The following is a 21,727-nucleotide window of genomic DNA, read 5'->3' as shown; positions in this document are numbered from 1 at the left end:
CTATTCCTCCTCATCCTTTTTCCTCCTGAGGCTCTGCCCCCTGGCTAAGCCAGACACAGGAGTTGTAGGATGAGCATGTTCCCTCCTGCCAAGCTTCCCCACCAGCCCCTCCCTTCCACATGGAGCTACCCCCCCCGCCCCTCTCTTTCCCCCCTCCCTCCTGCACAGAGCTGTCCCCACAGCCCCAACCTCTCTCCCTCCTGTGCAGAGCTGCCCCCACCAGCCTCTCTCCTTCCCCCCTCCCTCCTGAGTGGAGCTGCCCCCCCCCAGCCACTCTTCTTCCCCCATGTTACACATGGGTATAGTAAAACACACAGAAGTTAAGTGAATTGCCTACAGTCAAGCACAAAGTGAATCAAGTATCACTGCTAGTTAGAAAACTCAAAAGTCTAGCCTGCAAGTCTCCAACTCTTACCAATAGATAATACTGTTTTAATAGAAAACCTCATGTCTCAACTATTACAATATTTGGCACTTAGGCAGAGTTTTCTGGCATAATGCTGTATTATGTGTGCAGACAGCTACAGCTGTCCACACTCACTCACCTGAAACTCAGGTTCTAAAACTACTGTTACAAGTATCAGCAGGGTTATTAATTCAAATCCAAACAATTTATTCACAAGAAGTTGGGGTGCCCAAGAGCAGCCTCCAGCCCATGTCCCTGCCCCCCCCCCAGCATGCAATCCAGGACAGGTAGAGGGTCCAGAGCTCCCCACAGCAGCCCAGGCTCCCTGGGTGGCTTTTACTGTGGCTTGACTTGAGGCAAGGCCATGGGGGGGAAGGGGAGGAGCAGGGGGCGAGGCGGGGCCCCATGGTGGGATGTCAGGGGAGTCCAATGTTCCTTGTGTCCAGGGCCCCAATAAATCTTAATCCACCTCTGGATAGGTGTGCTTAATGGCGGGGAGAGGAGGGTGAGTATGATTCAGAATGAATTGGAGACTAACTGGAACAGTACGGAGGGATTTCAAAAAGCATTCAGCACTGGCCTACTCCTGTTCCCACTGAAATGATGAGAGCCTGATTTGCATTTATACTAAGACTCTTTTGCACCACAGTGGTGTTGTAAAGATGCTTTAAAGTGGGAGTACGTTTCATTTACACACACTTTCAGCCCTTTGCACTGTGTAAAGGAGCCTTAGTGCAGATGAGAATCAGGACCTAGAAATTTTACCATTGACGTCAGTGTGACCAGGAAAAGGCCAAACCTGAGCACTTTTGGAAATTCCACCTAAGAGTTTAAAGGCAAGATCTAAACAGATGCAGTGTGTGGAGATTTCCAGACAGTCAGTGTGGCAACACAGGTCAGAATGACTCTAACTGTGGACAGTTGACTACAGGATAAGTGAACAATTTCCAGCTTTAAAGGCATCCATTGGATGCTTTTACAGATTGTGTTGTTTTTCTCAGAATTTGTGGTATAACAGTAACATTATGATGGCAGAAAAAATGAGGGAGCTGACAGCTCTTTTCAAGGAAAATATTGAAAAATATTAAAGATGGAATCTAGCAGTTAGTGTATACAATTAATCCTCCCCTTGAAATAATCACTTCACTCATATCCCTCCTATAACTGTATACCTGCCTGCAGAGACCTACTCCAGTCTGGCATTCATTCCTGCTGTAGTAGTAATGTTAGCCTTCTTTTCTAATTCTTCACTGTAGAAATGTAACAGTTTTACTTTAATTGTAGTACATAGCATTCAACAGTATTTTGCTTAGTTTTTTACTCTTTTAGCTTCTGCACTCGATGTGAGTATAAGAGAGAGAGTGTTTGAAACAGAGGGAATTCTGCTTCTCCCAGAAGATTGCTTAAGACAATTGGTGGCTCTGGCCCTGGGGAATCATATACAGCTTGGTGTTTCTAACTGAAAATAACTCTGGTCAAGTTACTGCTGAGACTTCAATTTTGAAATCTCCGTTCTGACTTCCAAAGAGCTATTTTCATTTAGAATTAGATGATGGTTGCTTGGCAGTGTGCCCATATCTGTCTGAAGTGCTGTGTTATGAAAGTCATAGCCACAGCCATTTCATATGTTCTCTCTCATGTTCAGAGGGAAAGTATTAAACAAAATGGATCAGAGCTTGGGATCAGTACAGAGCAAGATGAGAATATCACAGTATCAAAATGCACAGCGTAACAGTTGTAAAACGGAAAAAGAAGCCTGCTAGAAATGGTGTATTAAAGACATGTATTTATTGAGAAGTAGAGTGAGAGCACAGGGAGCATAATGGGATAAGATTGAAGATTAGTGTGTTAATGCCTGTACAGTGCTTTGAAGATGTTAATTGCTAAGTATTATCATTCTTATTGAACAATAAAAATTAAAGAAAAGAGAAAACAAGGAAGAATTTTTGAAATTACCGATTTGTCCAGAGCAGTGATTTTCAACCTGTGGTCCACAGACTCCTGGGAAGTCTACAGACTGTCTCAGGGGACCATGAAAGGTGACTATGAAAATAAAGATTGAGATCCAAGAAGAGGCACTCCATTTTTCTGATGGATCAAAAGTACAGTATGTGAATTCTGCCACCTACAGGTCTGAACCTGCAAGTGGTGGTGTTGTCATAGAAGCCCACAGTTCAGCGCCGTTTCTCAGACTGCATCAAATGCCAGGCCAAGCACCTGCAACATTTATAGTTGAATTCTGTTCAGTCAGTTTTCAGTCTAAGACTTCTATGGTGAGAGTCTGCAGACCACAGGTTGAATTTCCACAGGTGTCTGCCCCTCCATTCAGAAAGTGTAAGGGGTCTCCAAATGAAAAAAGGTTGAAAACTACGGGTCCAGAGCAAAAAATTGATGGGAAACGATCTGTTGTTGGCATCTTCCTGCATGTGTGCACCTAGCACAGTGGATCCTGATCCTGACTGTGGTCTTTGGCTACTACCACAATAAAATAAAATGATGATGATAATAGTACACTCTGAAATCACAGTGCACATACCCAGATCATAGATGCGATGCATGGGTCAGTTAGAAGCCAGGCCCCCATCAGCTTTCTCTCTCTGACTCAGGACGACATTCCTATTCAGAACAGCACAAAAGTATGTACTTAAGTCCATTCCTATGCAGGAAGATGCTTAAGTGCTTTCTTTCATCAGGATCTCTATGATCACAGTTAAGAGATCCTGACCTACAGCTTGCATTGGAGAAAGTTGCCCAAATACTATGATGATGGGTAGAGTAGGTAGACGAAGAGCCAGGTCTACAACTTCTTTTCCCCCCTCTGTGTGACAGCAGGGAAGTTGTAGTCCAATAAAAATGCTTACATTTTACATTTAATTGTACAATTACTTTTAAAATTACTATCAGCTAAAGAAAATAGGTTTTCAGTGAAGTTGCATGCATTCTATTCACTTCTACAAAGTTGTTCCAGCTTACACTGGAGCTGTATTTAGCTTGTTGTGTAAAACATTTTACTTGGTCTGTGTTAACTTTGCTGGACAATGTCATTTATTTATGTATTTAGTTTTGTTTTGTTTTAGCGATTGCAGCAGGGAACATTTAAGACTTTTGATCTTTGGTTTTCATTGAAGTTCACTGTGTACCCAAATTTTAAAAGTATCTTCGCAAGCAAGACCAGTGTTTTCCATGAAGCCAAAGACATGTTTATCTGTTACATTAATTGTTTATTTCTTCCAGTTGCTTGTTGGAATCATGGCCTTTCTGAGTGGAATGCTAACATTAATGCTCCCAGAAACTCTTGGAAAACCATTGACTAATACTTTGGCGGAAGCTGCAGAACTGGGAACAAACAAGAACAGCTGTTTGAGAAAATCACCCCCAGCACAGAGTGGTGCAGTGTTAGAAAAGCTAGAGATGCATAACCAAGAGTCACACGGCACCGATGAATAAAGCAACATCAAGATTGCTGTCGCCTGTTTTAATCCTCATTAATTCTATAAAACCATTTGATTAGAGCAACCTGACCATGTTTTTAATGCACGCGTTTCTTAATTTGTATGCAATCTTGCCTTTTCTAAAGAGCAAATATTAAAAGGTCTGGTAGAAAAATTGAAAGGATTTTTAGAGCCATTCTCAAACTTAATCATACTTTTATAAATCTGGTTCATTTGCTTTGACTAGTTGGAGTGATTATTATTCATTTGGAAGATACCAGATTTTCCCAGATTCACATATTTCCTTTCACTGCTTTAGATTTTCTGCAGCTGTGCTGGTAATCTCATCATGAAATCCCCTGTCAATAATTGCCATATTACAACTGACAGACACAGACTTGTGACTTATTAACATGGTAAACTCAAGCACACGCTACTCATTCAACAGAAAAGGCTCTTAATTACTGTGAGAGGTTAAACAGAAGGATTTCTGTTTTTCACACTCTTCTGGAGAGACTACCATTGCTAAAAATGAAAATATTCTATGCAATGCCTTCTGACAAAAAAACATTTTTAATTTGCAGAATGTGCAAATAGTATGAATACTGTTCATTTTGTTTAATGTCAAATGTATTTTTTGTTATTGATTCAGAGAGAAAACTGCTTTGGGACTCTGTTGCAGTATCAGTAAAGTCTATGTATACAGATAAAATCTGGTATTTTTGAAAACCTTATTCATTCCAGACTGTTACATTAAATGGTCATTTCTGTGCAGACCTATCATCAGTTTCTTTATATCATCCTAGGTTAAAACTAACCCCTCTGCAAAGCATCCACACAAGGCTTATGTATCTCTTTCGTGCTCAAAATAGGATTTAAGTAGAACTTAAGTAGTGCATAGGCCTTGTGCACGGCTGGGCACTTAGGCTTAGATCCTCAAAAGTATTTAGGCGCCTGATTCCAATAAGAGTCAGGTGCCTAAATACCTTTGAGGAGCTTGGCCTTAGTGAATAAGTGATATATAACTGCTAGCATCAAAATGTTGTTTTTCTCATGGACCATCTATTTGTAGTTCCATTTATTCAACACTATACAGCCCCAAATGCTAAAAAAAAAAATTGAATTTGTGTAAGAAACTTATCAACCGTTAGAAATGGATGTAACAGTCACCAATTCCTGCAGAAGCCTGTGAACCATCCAGAGCTGGTGCTAGCCTATTGGGAGCCTTAAACAGAAATATTTTTGCTCCCCCCCAACACACTAAAACAGGCAAGTTCTTATAATAAAAAGTGAAGGGGGGTCCCCCTTGAGTTGCTTAGGGCCCTATGCAATTGCTTAGTCTACTTACACCTAGCACTGGCACTGAAAACCTCTCCCTGTTATATCACTCATGCTGATACACGTAAGTGATGGATACTGTAGAAAACACTAGCAGGGATAGATTGAGGACATCATTTCACTCTAGCTGCTATTTTTATAATTTTCTATCCCAGCCCTTCCGTTTTAGTCTACCTCTAGAGCTAGCAATTTCTTCCATACTTATGCAGCCTTCTGTATTGTGCATAAAAAGTGTACATGCTATGCCAGTAATGTTTTGGACTCTGCTCATAGTTACATCTGTACAGCTCCTCTGACTTCAGTGAGTTCTGAAAGCAGAATATGATTCAATAGCAGTTTGGTTGTTGTGGTGGTTTGTTTGTTTGAAGGACCGTGTGCTGTAGCTGGCAGTTGGAGGCTGAGCTACCAAGGAAGGTTTGAAAGCTAGAAGCCTCTGGTAATTGACTGAGCCTTAACCAGTGGGCGGGGCATTCACTCAGGCCAGGGCTTTATAAAGCTGCGCACAAGGGACCAGGGAGCTTAGCGAACAGGAGCTGCTAACAGGGAGTTTCACAAGGGAGTTTGGAAGGGGAGTAGGAAGAGAGTGGGGGTCCCTTGTTGGTCTCATCTGTGACCCATTGGTCCCCTGAACCTATAAACCAAGCCACATCCAAAACCTTTCTGTTTAAAGCAGAGAAGAGCGGACAGGGAGCTGCGGACAGGAATTTGAGAGAGTTTGACAGAGGGAAGCTTACGATGGTTAGGAGGACCCGCAACACCTGTGGCAGCACTGCTTCTGTCTCCTCCACCTGTGCCTGTAGCCAGACAGAGCACCAAAGCATGGATGCTTTTACCCAGATTCTGGTATGGGTTTGCAAAGACTGTAACTTGCAATTTCCACTTACTGATATCCAGGCTGGGGGTGGCATCCAATGTGAAAGGTGCCTACTGGTGGAATCTCTCAGGCAGCAGGTGGGAGAGCTACAGGAGGAGGTGGCTAGGCTGAGGAACATCCGTATCCATGAACAATTCTTGGACAGTATCCATGTGGAGACAGCTGACGTAGCTGTCCCAGTTCACAGGACTACTGACACACCAGTGGAGGAGGAAGATGGCTCAGGGTGGACACTGGCAGCTGGTTACTTCTGGCAGCAGGCAGTGCTGCACCCCTGCTGCAAACCCTCCTGCTGTGGTAATAGATAACCGTTATGCTCTTCTTGATACAGGAGAGAAAGAATCATCCCCAACAGTTAAGGAGGGGAAGCCTCGTACCCCTAAGGCTGGGAGGTCTGCTACCACCACTGATAATAAGAAACGTAGGGTAGTGGTGGTTGGAGACTCTCTGCTGAGGGGGACGGAGACACCCATCTGTCGCCCTGACTGTTCATCCCAGGAGGTATGCTGCCTGCCACGGGCCCATATCCAAGATGTTACAGAGGCATTGTTGAGAATTATCCAGCCTTCTGACTACTACCCCATGCTACTCATCCATGTGGGCACAAATGATTCTGTGAGGTGTGACACTGAGCAGATCAAGAGTGACTACAGGGCTCTGGGAGTACAGGTTAAGGAGTTTGGAGCGCAGGTGGTATTCTCTTTGATTCTTCCTGTCGAAGGTAGGGGCCCGGGCCGAGACAGATGCATCGTGGAGGTGAATGCCTGGCTGCGAAGATGGTGTCGCCAGGAGGGCTTTGGCTTCCTCGACCATGGGATGCTATTCGAGGAAGGACTGCTAGGCAAAGATGGCCTTCTCCTTTCGAGGAGGGGAAAGGCCTTATTTGCGCACAGACTGGCCAACCTAGTAAGGAGGGCTTTAAACTAGGTTCAACGGGGACAGGTGAGCAAACCCCACAGGTAAGTGGGGAACAAGACCTGGGAGATGAGTTGGAAACAGGAGGGAGCATGGGCTATAATGGCAGAGAGAAAGGAGGGTCAGGGCAAAGCTGGGAAGCAAGATCAAACCAGTATCTTAGATGCCTATATACAAATGTGAGAAGTATGGGTAATAAGCAAGAAGAACTGGAAGTGCTAATAAATAAATACAACTATGACATTTGTTGGCATTACTGAAACTTGGTGGGATAATACACACGACTGGAATGTTGGCGTGGATGGGTATAGTTTGCTCAGGAAGGATAGACGGGAAAAAGGGAGGAGGTTTGCCTTATATATTAAAAATGTACACACTTGGACTGAGGTGGAGATGGACATAGGAGATGGAAGTGTTGAGAGTCTCTGGGTTAGGCTAAAAGGGGTAAAAAACACGGGTGATGTCATGCTGGGAGTCTATTACAGGCCACCTAATCAGGTGGAAGAGGTGGATGAGGCTTTTTTCAAACAACTAACAAAATCATCCAAAGCCCAAGATTTGGTGGTGATGGGGGACTTCAACTATCCAGATATATGTTGGGAAAATAACACCGTGGGGCACAGACTATCCAATAAGTTCCTGGACTGCATTGCAGACAACTTTTTATTTCAGAAAGTTGAAAAAGCTACTGGGGGGAAGCTGTTCTAGACTTGATTTTAACAAATAGGGAGGAACTCTTAGAGAATTTGAAAGTAGAAGGAAGCTTGGGTGAAAGTGATCATGAAATCATAAGAATTTTCAGTTCTAAGGAAGGGTAGAAGTGAGTACAGCAAAATAGAGACAATGGATTTCAGGAAGGCGGATTTTGGTAAGGTCCCATGGGAATCAAGACTGAGGGGAAAAACAACTGAGGAGAGTTGGCAGTTTTTCAAAGGGACGCTATTAAGGGCCCAAAAGCAAGCTATTCCGATGGTTAGGAAAGATAGAAAATGTGGCAAAAGACCACCTTGGCTTAACCACGAGATCTTGCGTGACCTACAAAATAAAAAGGCGTCATATAAAAAATGGAAACTAGGTCAGGTTACAAAGGATGAATATAGGCAAATAACACAGGAATGCAGAGGCAAGATTAGAAAGGCAAAGGCACAAAGTGAGCTCAAACTAGCTATGGGAATAAAGGGAAACAAGAAGACTTTTTATCAATACATTAGAAGCAAGAGGAAGACCAAGGACAGCGTAGGCCCACTGCTCAGCGATGAGGGGGAAACAGTAACGGGAGACTTGGAAATGGCAGAGATGCTTAATGACTTCTTTGTTTCTGTCTTCACTGAGAAATCTGAAGGAATGTCCAATATAGTGAATGCCAGGGCCATCCTTAGGCATAGGCAGAATAGGCAGCTGCGTAGGGCCTCACTCTGCCTGGGGGCACTCTGCCTGGGGGAGGCTGGCTGCCTGCTGAGGAATGAAAGTGAAAGTAACTCACTTCCTGGGCAGGCAGCCAGAATTGGAATGTCACACGGGCTTGGCTGGGGTTAGCCAGATGTGTGAAAAATCAGGATAGGGGATTGGAGTAGGGTGATCAGATATCCTTATTTTATAGGGACAGTCCCAATTTTGGGGTCTTTTTCTTATATAGGCTCCTTTTACCCGCCCACCCCCACCCATCCCTGTCCTGATTTTTCACACTTTCTGTCTGGTCACTCTAGGTGGGGGTAATTGGTGCCTATATAAGACAAAGCCCCAAATATCGGGACTGGCCCTATAAAATCAGGACATCTGGATCTATCACCCTAGCTGGGGAGTGCCTCTCCCCCGGGCTGGCAGCTGCCAGCAATCCATCTCATCCGAGGGGAGCTGCACAGGGCAGGATGAGCTGCTGTGGCTCCATGGGTGCCCTGTCCCTGAGATCAGATGCTGTGCTAACTTCACCATGGTCTGTTGGGCTGGCAGCGGTGCCCATTGGCGTGTGATTGGACCTGAGGGTTTGCTGCTGCTGTTGCCACTCTGCACCCCAAGAGGTTGATTCTGGGGTCCTGCAGTTTTCCACCTATCTCCTCCTCTACTGCAGCTGTTGGACCAGCAGGTTGGGGGGTGAGCCAGGCATGAAAGCAGTACTGTGTTGCCATTTAACAACTTTGTTTGCCAAAAATTCTTGCTAACAATCTTGAATCCGATTTCAATGTTTTTTTAAATCAATATCTTAGCCAAAAACAGAAAATTAAGTTGTTGACAATTATTAGTGACAGGTTTGGTTTGAGGCAGGGAGTGGGTCAGTTTTCATCAGAGAAACAAAAAATGTTGACTGACTTTCCTATAGCCTGTTACTCCTGACAAGAGCCCTCCAACAACTGTAATATGCTCATCTCCTTACTAGTGTATAAAGCAGGGTTCGGCAACCTACGGCACACCTGTCAAAAGTGGCAGGTGAGCTGATTTTTGATGGTATGCAGCAGCAGGCTGAGCGGCTCAGCCAATCACTGCTCGGGGGTTCCGGCTGCTGCCCTATTGCCAGCTGAGGTACCAGCCATCGGCCCCACTCAGCACCTGCTGCTGGCCTGGGGACCCCCAAGGAATCCCAGGCTGGCAGTGGGCTGAGCAGGCCAGTTGAACCACTCAACCTGCTGTCAGCCTGGGGTTCCATTCACTCAGCCGGCAGTGGGCTGAGCGGGCTGGTGGCGGGCTGAGCAGGGCCGGTGGGGGGTTGAGTGGCTCAGTCTGCTGCCAGTCTGGGGTGCCAGCAGCACTCAACCTACTGCTACTCCGGGGTTCTGGCTGTCGGGCCCTTGCCAGTCAGGAGCTCAGCCGCCAGCCCCACTCTGCCTCCTGCCAGCCTGGGTGAGCAGAATCCCAGGCTGGTAGCGGGCTGAGCGGGGGTTGGCGGCCGGGATCCTGGCTGGCAGGAGTTGGTGGTCAGAACCCCAGACCAGCAGCGGGCTGAGCAGGGTCTGGGATCCTTGTCTAGGGTTCCAGCCACCAGCCCGCTGCCGGTTTGGGGTTTCATTTACTCAGCTGGCAGTGGCCTGAGCAGGACTGGTGGCCAAGACCTCAGATAATAACAATAGTTTATTTATATGATATAGACATAGAGAGAAACCTTCTACAAACATTAAAATGTATCACTGGCACGAGAAACCTTAAATTACAGTGAACTTGGCACACCACTTCTGAAAGGTTGCTGACCCCTGGTATAGAGTGACCATATGTTGTACTAAGATTCTCCTGCTTTTTTTTTTCCCTGTGAGTCAGTATAACTTTTGCCAGCCCAGAAGTTGGGCAGCCAATGTTTTACGTTTTCACAATGTTTTCTCTAACTTTCATAAAGTAAATACATAGTTAATATGAGTTAAAAAGGCCAGGGACACTTCTTTGTGAAGAATCTGTACAGCAGATCATGCCCATAGACGATCCAGAAAAGAAATTTGAGGTTGAATTTTTTAATGTTGTGATGGAAAAAGCAGTATCTGCTGTTGATGAAAGGTTTAATACCTTGCAAGTACACCATGAACAGTTTGGATTTTTGTATGACATAACTAAATTCAACAAAATAGGAAAACGAGCAACTAATGACAAAGTGCAAGAATCTAGAGAGCCTCCTGAAGCACGGTGATAGTTTTGATTTAAATGGACTTGAACTATACGAAGAATTGAGTACACTGTCATCAATGTTGCCACATGCAAAATCGGTGATGGACATTGTACAGTTTATTCATACCCGCAAACTTGTTGACATATATCCTAATGTGTACATTGCCACTCGTATTCTACTGACAATTCCTGTAACAGAAGCATCAGGAGAACGGAATTTCTCAAAACTAAAGCTCATTAAAAACTATCTCCGCTCTACAATGAGTCAGGAACGCTTGACTGGTCTTGCTATTCTTGCAATCGAACAAGACATGACTTTGTCTTTGTCATACGATGACATTATTACTGATTTTGCAGCCAAAAAAAGCCAGAAAGATTGCTTTTAATTAAAAACAAATCTTTGTTTCAATGCCTCTTCTTATAAATTTCCAATAAAATTTTGATAAATTAAAAAAATATATATTATTTGCATCATTCTGTCATATCAGAATTTTTTCTATAGTGCTGCTTCTTTAGTGCTAGTCCATCAGCATTACAGTGTGCTTAATTAAGTTAAACTGGTTTTAATAATGTGAATGTGGCAAGTTTTCCAATACTATAAGCTTATGTTTGTGTTGCTAAGAGCAGATCAGGCACAGGGGCACCAGTTTAATAATCTCGCCTAGGGCACCATAAATCCTAAGGCCGGCCCTGGTGAATGCTTATGGGAAGAGGGTAGGTTTAGAAGATAAAATAAAAAAAGAGCAAGTAAAAAATCACTTAGAAAAGTTAGATGCCTGCAAGTCATCAGGGCCTGATGAAATGCATCCTAGAATACTCAAGGAGTTAATAGAGGAGGTATCTGAGCCTCTAGCTATTATCTTTGGGAAATCATCGGAGACGGGGGAGATTCCAGAAGACTGCAAAAGGGCAAATATAGTGCCCATCTATAAAAAGGGAAATAAAAACAACCCAGGAAACTACAGACCAGTTAGTTTAACTTCTGTGCCAGAGAAGATAATGGAGCAAGTAATTAAAGAAATCATCTGCAAACACTTGGAAGGTAGTAAGGTGATAGGGAATAGCCAGCATGGATTTGTAAAGAACAAATCGTGTCAAACTAATCTGATAGCATTCTTTGATAGGATAACAAGCCTTGTGGATAAGGGAGAAGCGGTGGATGTGATATACCTAGACTATAGTGAGGCATTTGATACGGTCTCGCATGATATTCTTATAGATAAACTAGGAAAGTACAATTTAGATGGGGCTACTATAAGGTGGGTGCATAACTGGCTGGATAACCGTACTCAGAGAGTAGTTATTAATGGCTCCCAATCCTGCTGGAAAGGTATAACAAGTAGGGTTCCGCAGGGGTCTGTTTTGGGACTGGCTCTGTTCAATATCTTCATCAACGATTTAGATGTTGGCACAGAAAGTACGCTTATTAAGTTTGCGGACGATACCAAACTGGGAGGGATTGCAATTGCTTTGGAGGACAGGGTTAAAATTCAAAATGATCTGAACAAATTGGAGAAATGGTCTGAGGTAAACAGGATGAAGTTCAATAAAGATAAATGCAAAGTGCTCCACATAGGAAGGAACAATCAGTTTCACACATACAGAATGGGAAGAGACTGTCTAGGAAGGAGTATGGCAGAAAGAGATCTAGGGGTCATAGTGGACCACAAGCGTAATATGAGTCAACAGTGTGATACTGTTGCAAAAAAAGCAAACGTGATTCTGGGATGCATTAACAGGTGTGTTGTAAACAAGACACGAGAAGTCATTCTTCCGCTTTACTCTGCGCTGGTTAGGCCTCAACTGGAGTATTGTGTCCAGTTCTGGGCACCACATTTCAAGAAAGATGTGGAGAAATTGGAGAGGGTCCAGAGAAGAGCAGCAAGAATGATTAAAGGTCTTGAGAACATGACCTATGAAGGAAGGCTGAAGGAATTGGGTTGTTTAGTTTGGAAAAGAGAAGACTGAGAGGGGACATGATAGCAGTTTTCAGGTATCTAAAAGGGTGTCATCAGGAGGAGGGAGAAAACTTGTTCACCTTAGCCTCCAATGATAGAACAAGAAGCAATGGGCTTAAACTGCAGCAAGGGAGATTTAGGTTGGACATTAGGAAAAAGTTCCTAACTGTCAGGGTAGTTAAACACTGGAATAGATTGCCTAGGGAAGTTGTGGAATCTCCATCTCTGGAGATATTTAAGAGTAGGTTAGATAAATGTCTATTAGGGATGGTCTAGATGGTATTTGGTCCTGCCATGAGGGCAGGGGACTGGACTCGATGACCTCTCGAGGTCCCTTCCAGTCCTAGAGTCTATGAGTCTGAGTCTATGCCTCTCTAACAGGAAACAAAGCATCTCTCTTTAGTTACACCACTGTCCTGGAGTTCAAAGTATAGAATCATAGAAGATTAGGGTTGGAAGAGACCTCAGGAGGTCATCTAGTCCAAACCCCTGCTCAAAGCAGGACCAACACCCACTAAATCATCCCAGCCAGGGCTTTGTCAAGCTGGGCCTTAAAAACCTCTAAGGATGGAGATTGCACCACCTCGCTTGGTAACCCATTCTGGTGCGTCACCACCCTCCTAGTGAAAAAGTGTTTCCTTATATCCAGCCTAGACCTCCCCCACTGCAATTTGAGACCATTGCTCCTTGTTCTGTTATCTGCCACCACTGAGAAAAGCTGAGCTCCATCTTCAGGTAGTTGAAGGCTGCTATCAAATCCCACCTCACTCTTCTCTTCTGCAGACTAAATAAGCCCAGTTCCCTCAGCCTTTCCCCTTTACGGGGTGTTTTATAGTGCAATAGTTGAAACAGCATAACATAATCCTAACAGGGAAGTAAATTGATATTTTCTCATTTACAGCTGTCAGTGCCACTGTTAATTAAAAATTTAGGTTGTTACACATTGTCAAATGCTGTCTTGGATACATGGTCCACTGTATAATGACATCTTGAGGACTAAGTACTAAAGCTACTCCTTAATCCTGACCATATATGGAGTATTACAATATACTTCTAACGAGCTATTAGAACAAAACTAAAGTTAATGCCAGGACTAAGGTGACTACATGAAAAATTAATTTAGGTCTGCTCCAATCAAAGTCAGTGAATGGCATAAGTTCTATTGATTTAAGTGATTCAGGATCAGATTCTTGTTCAAAATCTGTAAAATAAAGAAGGAAATTAAACACAGTACTTAAATACCCAAAATTGTTTAAACATTTCCATTGCTATTACTGGAAAGCTGGGTAATTCATTAGGGGCTGCAATTTTAATGCTAACTGCAAGAGAAAATGCAGCCTGGTGTCAAAGTACTGGTACTAGTATCAAGATGTTCTAGAAGGTCAGAACAGCACAGACAACAGAATGATAGTTCTAGATATATTTTTAGGTAAGAAATTTAAGCATTTCATGGATGTAAATACAAAATTCTGGTTCTGTTAGAATAAAGACAAAACTCCCATTGACTTCAGTGGGACTAGGAGTTGACTCAAAATCACTCATAATTGATTACTTTGTTAAAGTGTATTGGACCTTGTACATAATATAAATATTAGTGAAGCAGGAAGCAACCATGCTGTCAGCCTGTCAAGACAGGAAGATAAGAGTTGCAGCCTAAGACACAGGGAACAACAGGAGATTCCTACACCTCTTTTAAGACAAGTTCTGGGGTCCCATCATCCATGGGAGATGTCCATGCACAACTCCTATTGATTTCAATGGAAGTTGCTCATGCTCATCTCCTAGGCTGATTGAGTCCTTGCATTTTTCTGAGATTGTTTTATGTAATACTGTGTATGCCCTTGAACATATCTATGACATCTCATACAATAAAAGATGGCACAGAGCTCTTTGCTTTAAAACAAGAAGAGATCATTCCAATTTACACCACAAGAGGGCAGAAAGCGATTTGGGATTTTGGATGGCTTTGTTTTTCAGTCGTGATGTTGGTTATGACCCTGAAAGTCTCTCAGTTTTGTCCCTTCTGCTTCTACTTACTACTATTTCCCCTTGATCTCTGATGATAAAACCTGTGCATTGTACATGACATTAGCAAAGAGCGTCTTTCCAAGCTGGAACCTCAAGATATTGTTAAATAGTTTGAAATGATTTTAATTGGCTTGCTAATATCTCAATGTTATATAGTGCTAGCAGGTTTTATCTAATCCAACTCACTGTCAAAATAACTTGTTGATTTAATAATGGGTAAACTGCGATTTAATGAGGCTCTCGTCCTGAGCTGTACTTTGGAACTGAGTTTAATGGGTTGACAGCTTGTCGTACTCGGTTAATGAGTAGCATTGTTGCCTAAGTATCCTGGCAGCCATGATGAGACACGCTATGACTGTAATAGTTGCTGGCGTCTAGGGAGAAGGCAAGTTAATTCAGGCGCGATACTCTGGGAGCCTAGAGTATCTCCTCGTTAATGCATCGAGGAATTTATCTGCGGGGAAAATGAACACTGAAAAATGACAAAGCTCTGTCAGTGCTGAGTGGGCTGTCGGACTCCCCTCTCACTGCATGTCAGCTCTGAGGACAGCAGCTCGTGAGAAAGCACAAACAACTGTTTTATCCGTGACGTGAAGCAGCCAGCGAACAGGAGCAATGGCCAAGCAGGCCAATGATGTGGTTTCATAACTGCTCCTCCCATTGAGCTTTTTTTTTTCCTTTCTATCTGTCTTATTAAGGCTTCCGTGTGCTTCTAAGCAATCCCGGGGAGAGCAGCTCTCACCAGACAGAATCTGGATTCTTTATTCTTAAGGTATTTCCCTCTCCTTCCCTTTCCCAACTTTTTTTTTTAAAGGATCATAGATATATTTAACTCGATAAAAAACGTGAGCTCACAGAGACCGTTCCCTTGGAAGAGCAGGATGTAGTCCCTTGTAGCAAAGTATAAGATATTAAATGGAGCTGCACTAGATTTCATTCCACAAGATCCATAAAATTTGCTGAAAACAACAGCCACACTGATTCCTGTGGGGGCAGAGTTTCGATCTAAGCTGGAGGCTGCCCTGCTGTAAGCTGAGTTGAGCTGTCATGTCTGTTTACAGCCAGTGCCATTAGCCATGGTGCTTAATGCAATAAGCGAAACCCTAGGACTTGTGAACGAATGCTCAGAGGTATGGGAAACTTAAACTCTTTATCGTGTTTATCTCAAGCATATGAAGAGTGGGGGAGGGGAGGACAGCAGGGGAGGGTCTGGGGGCTAGACTCCCTGGCTGGGAGCTCGGGTTGGGCAGGACAGTCCCGCAGGCTGTAGTTTGCCCACCTCTGTCCTAGGCAGAAGCTCCAGAGTAGAGAAACAGGATGGTCTGGTGATTAGAGTGCTAGCCTGGGACATTGCTTGAATTCCCTGAGCTGTCTAGGTTTTCTGTGTGACCTCGGTCAAGGCATTTAGGGCCAGATTTTTAACTTGTTTAGGCACCCAAAGATGTAGACTGGCACTTCCGAAACTCCCATTAGGTGCCTATCTGCACCTTTAGGTGCCTAAATCCCTTTACAAATCTGCATCATGTCTCTTTGTGCCTTAGTTCCCCATCTGCACAATGGGGATCGTAGCACTGCCCTACCTTCCATTGAGGATAAATACATAAAAGACCATGAGATGCTCAGATACCATAGTAATGGGAGCATATAAATACCTAAGGTAGATACAGAGTAAAGCAGAAAGAGAGATAGAGTAGCTTTAGGGATTATCTGTGCTTATTTTAATAACCTGCCTTATTCAGTCTTGGAAGAAATTGACTCTTTCAGTGCTTCTTGGCCATTGTCACATGACAGGTCAAAAATCAACTCATTTCAAAACAGTATAAATAAGAGGAAAGGAAAATGTCAAAGCTAAACTTGCTAGACGACTTTGTTGGATTAGCCCACAAAATGGCTTGAGCTTTACCGGATTCTGCACTGCAACAAAGTTTACTGCACAACGTGGCAAAGTGCAGGTCAGCACGTGGGAAGTGTTTATGGATAATGTGCCTTCATTAAGGAAGGAATTATCTGAAAAAGTCTGAGTCTTATAATTCCAAAAAGGAAATTTGGCACTCAGAGGGTGCGTGCTTATACCATAGGGTGCAGAGTTCCACAGAAAGAAAGGAAAGGTTGAAGCCTTAATAAGGGCCCTATAAGAATGAAGAAGAGCATTATGACTTTGGTCACCAGTGAGCCAGGGACCCCTTGAGATCAACAGAGGGTGCATAGCGTCAGGGCCGGCTTTAGGAAGTGCGGGGTCCGATTCGAACAGTTTTGATGGGGTCCCGGCAGGGATGACTACAAAAAAACAAAAAACACGTGGGGCTTGTACTCACCGGGCAGCACGCCTAGTCTTCGGCGGCAGGTCCTTCACTTGCTCCGGATCTTCGGTGACACTGAAAGACCTGCTGCTGAAGTGCTGCTGAAGACCTGGAGAGAGTGAAGGACCCACCAGCAAAGACCCAGAGTCCTGCCGGGTGAGTAAAAATTAAAAAGGAGCCTCTAGCCAGGGAAGGGATTCTTGACCACTTGCCCCACCCCCCAGCGGCTCTGCCACTGGGCGCAGGGCCCTCTTAGGCGCGGGGCCTGATTCGGGGGAATTGGTGGAATTGGCCTAAAGCCGGCCCTGCATAGGGTGGTCCAAAGATCTCCAGGCTCAGTAGCTGCGTAATGGTTCACCAAAATCATGTGAGGTCTACATCAAGAGTCGGTAGCCCACTGGTCATCATCAGTCATGAGATATATATATATGCATAATGTTTATCTACACTGAAAATTATTTTCTTAAGGTCTAGGTCAGGGGTAGGCAACCTATGGCACGCGTGCCAAAGATGGCAGGCAAGCTGATTTTCAGTGGCACTCACACTACCAGGTCCTGGCCACTGGTCCAGGGGGCTCTGCATTTTAATTTAATTTTAAGTGAAGCTTCTTAAACATTTTAAAAACCTTATTTACTTTACATACAACAATAGTTTAGTTATATATTGTAGACTTATAGAAAGAGACCTTCTAAAAACGTTAAAATGTATTACTGGCGCACAAAACCTTAAATTAGAGTGAATAAATGAAGACTTGGCACGCCACTTCCGAAAGATTGCCGACCCCTGGTCTAGGTGGAGTTAAGGCAGGTCTCCAGGCAGTGGCATACCTCCCTCCTGAAAGGAATAACATCTCCAAGGTAACTGACACTTATTTCCCTGTTTGGCCATTAGTTTATTGTATATTGTATCCCTATTTGCATACTGAACTAGGTGCAAATTGGGAGATTGCAAAAGCTACACAAAAGGAAATCTACAGGAAGAAACAAACAGCATGGGGGTGTCATGGTTATGTCTAAAGACAAAGGATTGTTAGAGTACAAAGATACACAGGATCCTTTCCTAAAAGGCCAGCTGACAGTGTGCATGTCTCATGAAAGAAGGGTTGTAAATTGCTGCAGGGATTTTGGGTGAGCAAATTTTATGAGACATGAGAGCACCTTATTAAATAAGTCTAGGCTCTAGAATGCATGCTATGATTTTATTTTATACGTCACCATTTGCTTTTAATACTTCTACTTGCTATCACTTGAATCATAGAATTGTAGGGCTGAAAGGAAACTCGAGAGGTCTTCTAGTCCAGTCCCCTGCACTCAAGGCAGGATTAAGTATTATCTGGACCATACCTGATGGGTATTTGTCTAACTTGCTTTTAAAAATCTTCAGTGATAGAGAATCCACAAGCTCCCTAGGCAATTTATTCCAGTGCTTAACCACCCTGACAGGAAGTTTTTCCTACTGTCCAACCTAAACCACCCTTGCTGAAATTTAAGGCTATTGTTTCCTGTCCTATCCTCAGAGGTTAAGGAGAATAATTTTTCTCCCTCCTCCTTGTAACAAACTTTTATGCACCTGAAAACTGTTATCATGTCCCCCCTCAGTCTTCTTTTCTCCAGACTAAACAAACCCAATTTTTTCAATCTTCCCTTATAGATCATGTTTTCTAGAACTTTAATAACTGTCGTTGCTCTTCTCTGGACTTTCTCCAGTTTGTCCACATCTTTCCTGAAATGCGGCACCCAGAATTGGACACTATACTCCAGTTGAGGCCTAATGAGCTCAGAGTAGAGTGGAAGAATTACTTGTTGTGTCTTGCTTACAACATTCCTTGTAATACAGTCCAGAATGAGGTTTGCTTTTTTGGCAACAGTGTTACACTGTTGACTCTTATTTAGCTTGTGGTCTACTGTGACCTCCCAGATCTCTTTCTGCAGTGCTCTTTCCTAGGCACTTATTTCCCTTTTTGTATGTGTGCAACTGATTGTTCCTTCCTAAGTGGACTACTTTGCATTTGTCCTTATTGAATTTCATCCTATTTATTTCAGACCATTTCTCCAGTTTGTCCAGATCATTTTGAATTTTAATCCTGTCCCCCAAAGCATTTGCTTGGTATTGTCCGCAGACTTTCTGAGTGTACTCTCTATGCCATTATCTAAATCAATGATGAAGATATTGAACAGAACCAGACCCAAAATCAATCCCTGTGGGACCCCACTCGTTATGCCCTTCCAGCATGACTGTGAACCACTGATAACTTCTCTCTCGGAATGGGTTTCCAACCAGTTATGCACCCACCTTACAGTAGCTCCATCTAGGTTGTATTTCCCTAAGTTTGTTTATGAGAAGCTCCTGTGAGACAGTATCAAAAGCCTTACTAAAGTCACTATTCTAAGCCTTATCCGCAAGGCTTTCAAAAAAAGCTATTAGTTTGTTTTACAAGACTTGTCCTGGATAAATCCATGCTGGCTGTTACTTATCACTTTATTCTCTTCTAGGTGTCTGCAAATTAGTTGCTTAATTGTTTGTTCCATAATCTTTCTGGGTACTGAAATTAAGTTGACTGGTCTGTAATTCCTCATGTTGCCTTTATTCTCCTTTTTCTAGTTTGGCACTATATTTGCCCTTTTCCTGTCATCTGAAATCTCTCCCATCTTCCACGACTTTTCAAAGATAATCTCTAATGGCTGAGACATCTTCTCAGTCAACTTCTTCAGTATTCCAGGATGTATTTCATCAAGCCCTAGTGACTTGAAAACATCTAACCTCTATGCTTTGTCAAATTAATGTATACGTGCTTTCATGATAAATATATCTATGTGCAGTAAGTTAAACAGTACAGTGATCTGAGCTGGTAAACTGAGGTGTACTGTTCCCTTGAAAGCAGCCAATCTGTAAATATTGTGAGTGTCCTGTAAGCAGGAATTGGACACTCCAGGGAGACACTGGGAGGACTCAAGGGTTGAGGTGTGCCAGTCGCTAACCTGTAGGTGTAGAATGATAGCAGGGCCTGCAGGGGAGTGCTTTGCCTGTGGTGTGTAATCCCTTGCCAGACCTGTCACACTTCTGCCCAGGGAACTCAGTGCTCTTCAGATGCCTCTTTATGGCACTTCCTTTTATTCCAGGGGAGTTTTTTCTCTTGTATTTTGCTTCCACATCTCTCCTGCTGGGTAACTTGCATTTTCACTTGCTCAGATTGTGGTTCCAGTTACCCTGCCTGTTTCAGAGGCAGCTTAGGAATTAACTGTAATATTGTCTTATAATCCTTGTTAGACATGCCACTGACTATGTTCTCCTCTTCACTTCCAGTGTTGCTAGCTCCATAGGCACTGACTTTGTGGATGTTCCAGGGCTGGGGTACTCACAAAAAAAAAAGTAGGTGCTCAGTACCCACCTGCCGATCAGCTGTTCAACAGCAGGCAGAAGGTGCTCGGGGAGGGGGTGGAGCAGGGGCAGGAAGAGGCGGGGCAAGGGCAGAGTCTGAGAGGAAGGAGCAAAGTGGAGGCAGGACCTCAGGGCAGAGTGGGGAGTGGAAAATGAAAGTCAGTGGCCGAGGTCAGCTCTCACAATATTACCATGAGATTTGCAATAGTTGGTATTTTTCTTAAAGCTTGAGCTGCTGCATGTTGTTTTACTTAGAAGAATTAAAAAAAAAAAGAAAAAGAGTCCAGTCCTTTTAATTGCAGAGAAGAGTTTGAAACCTGTGACCTGATCATAACCTAAAGGCTCAGAGACCGGAAAACAAATAAAAAGAACCACAATCTGACATGCTTTTTATCTCTCATTTTTAAAGCAAATCTCATATTTGGGGGCTTGACTCATGCTTTGTGAATGCTTGGCGTTGGTGTGACACTTCACTGCGGTACCCAGGGTTGTGAGGCAACTTGCTACCACTTGCCCTTAGTGTGAGGAGGTCTAGTCTGTTCCCTTTACCTTGGGGTTCTTCCCCAGAAGTACTCCCACTCTCTGGGTCTCCCCTCCCAGGGGAACCCCAACCCTCTACACCCACCTCGCCTCAGTGGCTACTGACTTTCACTGGGGCAGACTGCAGTCTGTAATGGCCACTCATCACTGCAGGGGGTAGGACCAGCTGCCTCTGCTTATCCCCGGGCTGCACCTCTGCATCCCCAGTACCTTTTCTAGGCCTTCAACAAGGCCTGCAGCTGGGGATTTACTCAGGGCCGGTGCAACCACTAGACAAACTAGGTGGCCGCCTAGGGCGCTAAGATTTGGAGGCACCGCCGCCAATCAAGACGCTGGCTGCAGATCGCAGACTGTAGGGAGGATGTATGTGATAAGAACCATGCTCCCAGTGAATTGCTCTCCTGCCATTTAGAAAGCCAGCAAAGTCCTTTGACTGTGAATCAATAATTGTACAGATATTGCTGTGTTGGTAGGTACATTACAGTAATAGCTCCTCTCTCTTGTAGATTGCACAGCAGCCAGAAGGGGAGTGGAGCAGCTTGTGGCGGGAAGTGTAAGACCCCCGCTGGGGCTGAGCTGTGCTGTTAGTACGGTGCAGGCAGGGGCCGGCTTGCACATGGCATGCTCAGAGAGCGGGCTGCAGAATTTCCAGGCAGAGGCTCTGCTCCCTGGGGAGAGAAGGGAGGGACGCTGCGGCTGGCAGCTTTGCGGGCTCTCTCGCACGGAGAGGCAGCTAAGTTGCTTTAACCCACCTCCCTGCACCTCAGCTTTCTAACCTCCTGACCCTGCTTTGGTGTGAGAACCACGCACTCTCTGCCTCACAGTCCTGCCTGCCTCACGCCCCCCTGCCAGAGCGAGAGCCCAGCATTCAACTCCCCAGCCCGGATGCAGGACAGACTCGTGAAGGCAAAGCACACGACACGCTCCCATTGCCCTGTTGCAATTGCACTTGGCCCCCGGCTGCATGCCAGGGA

The 21,727-nt window shown here is 44.2% G+C and overlaps 2 protein-coding genes across 3 annotated transcripts in view; both read left to right on the top strand.

Annotated features, from left to right (window-relative positions):
* Positions 1 to 4,611, top strand: part of SLC22A16 (solute carrier family 22 member 16) — a 47,768-nt gene extending 43,157 nt beyond the window's left edge. For both annotated transcript variants that reach the window (XM_030556120.1, XM_030556121.1), the window contains one exon: positions 3,641 to 4,611. In XM_030556120.1, the coding sequence (XP_030411980.1) occupies positions 3,641 to 3,853 (213 nt within the window). In that variant the 3' untranslated portion in view covers positions 3,854 to 4,611. The remainder of the gene's footprint in view (positions 1 to 3,640) is intronic.
* A 10,758-nt stretch (positions 4,612 to 15,369) lies between these two features.
* The window catches only part of DDO (D-aspartate oxidase), a 28,599-nt gene continuing 22,241 nt past the window's right edge, over positions 15,370 to 21,727 (top strand). The window contains exon 1 of the mRNA XM_030556122.1: positions 15,370 to 15,665. Within this exon, the coding sequence (XP_030411982.1) occupies positions 15,612 to 15,665 (54 nt within the window). The 5' untranslated portion in view covers positions 15,370 to 15,611. The remainder of the gene's footprint in view (positions 15,666 to 21,727) is intronic.

The sequence above is a fragment of the Gopherus evgoodei genome, chromosome 3 (genome assembly GCF_007399415.2).
Source record: "Gopherus evgoodei ecotype Sinaloan lineage chromosome 3, rGopEvg1_v1.p, whole genome shotgun sequence".
Lineage (NCBI taxonomy): Eukaryota > Metazoa > Chordata > Testudines > Testudinidae > Gopherus > Gopherus evgoodei.
The sequence above is the reverse complement of the archived record's forward strand: the minus strand, read 5'-3'. Positions and strand labels throughout refer to the sequence as shown.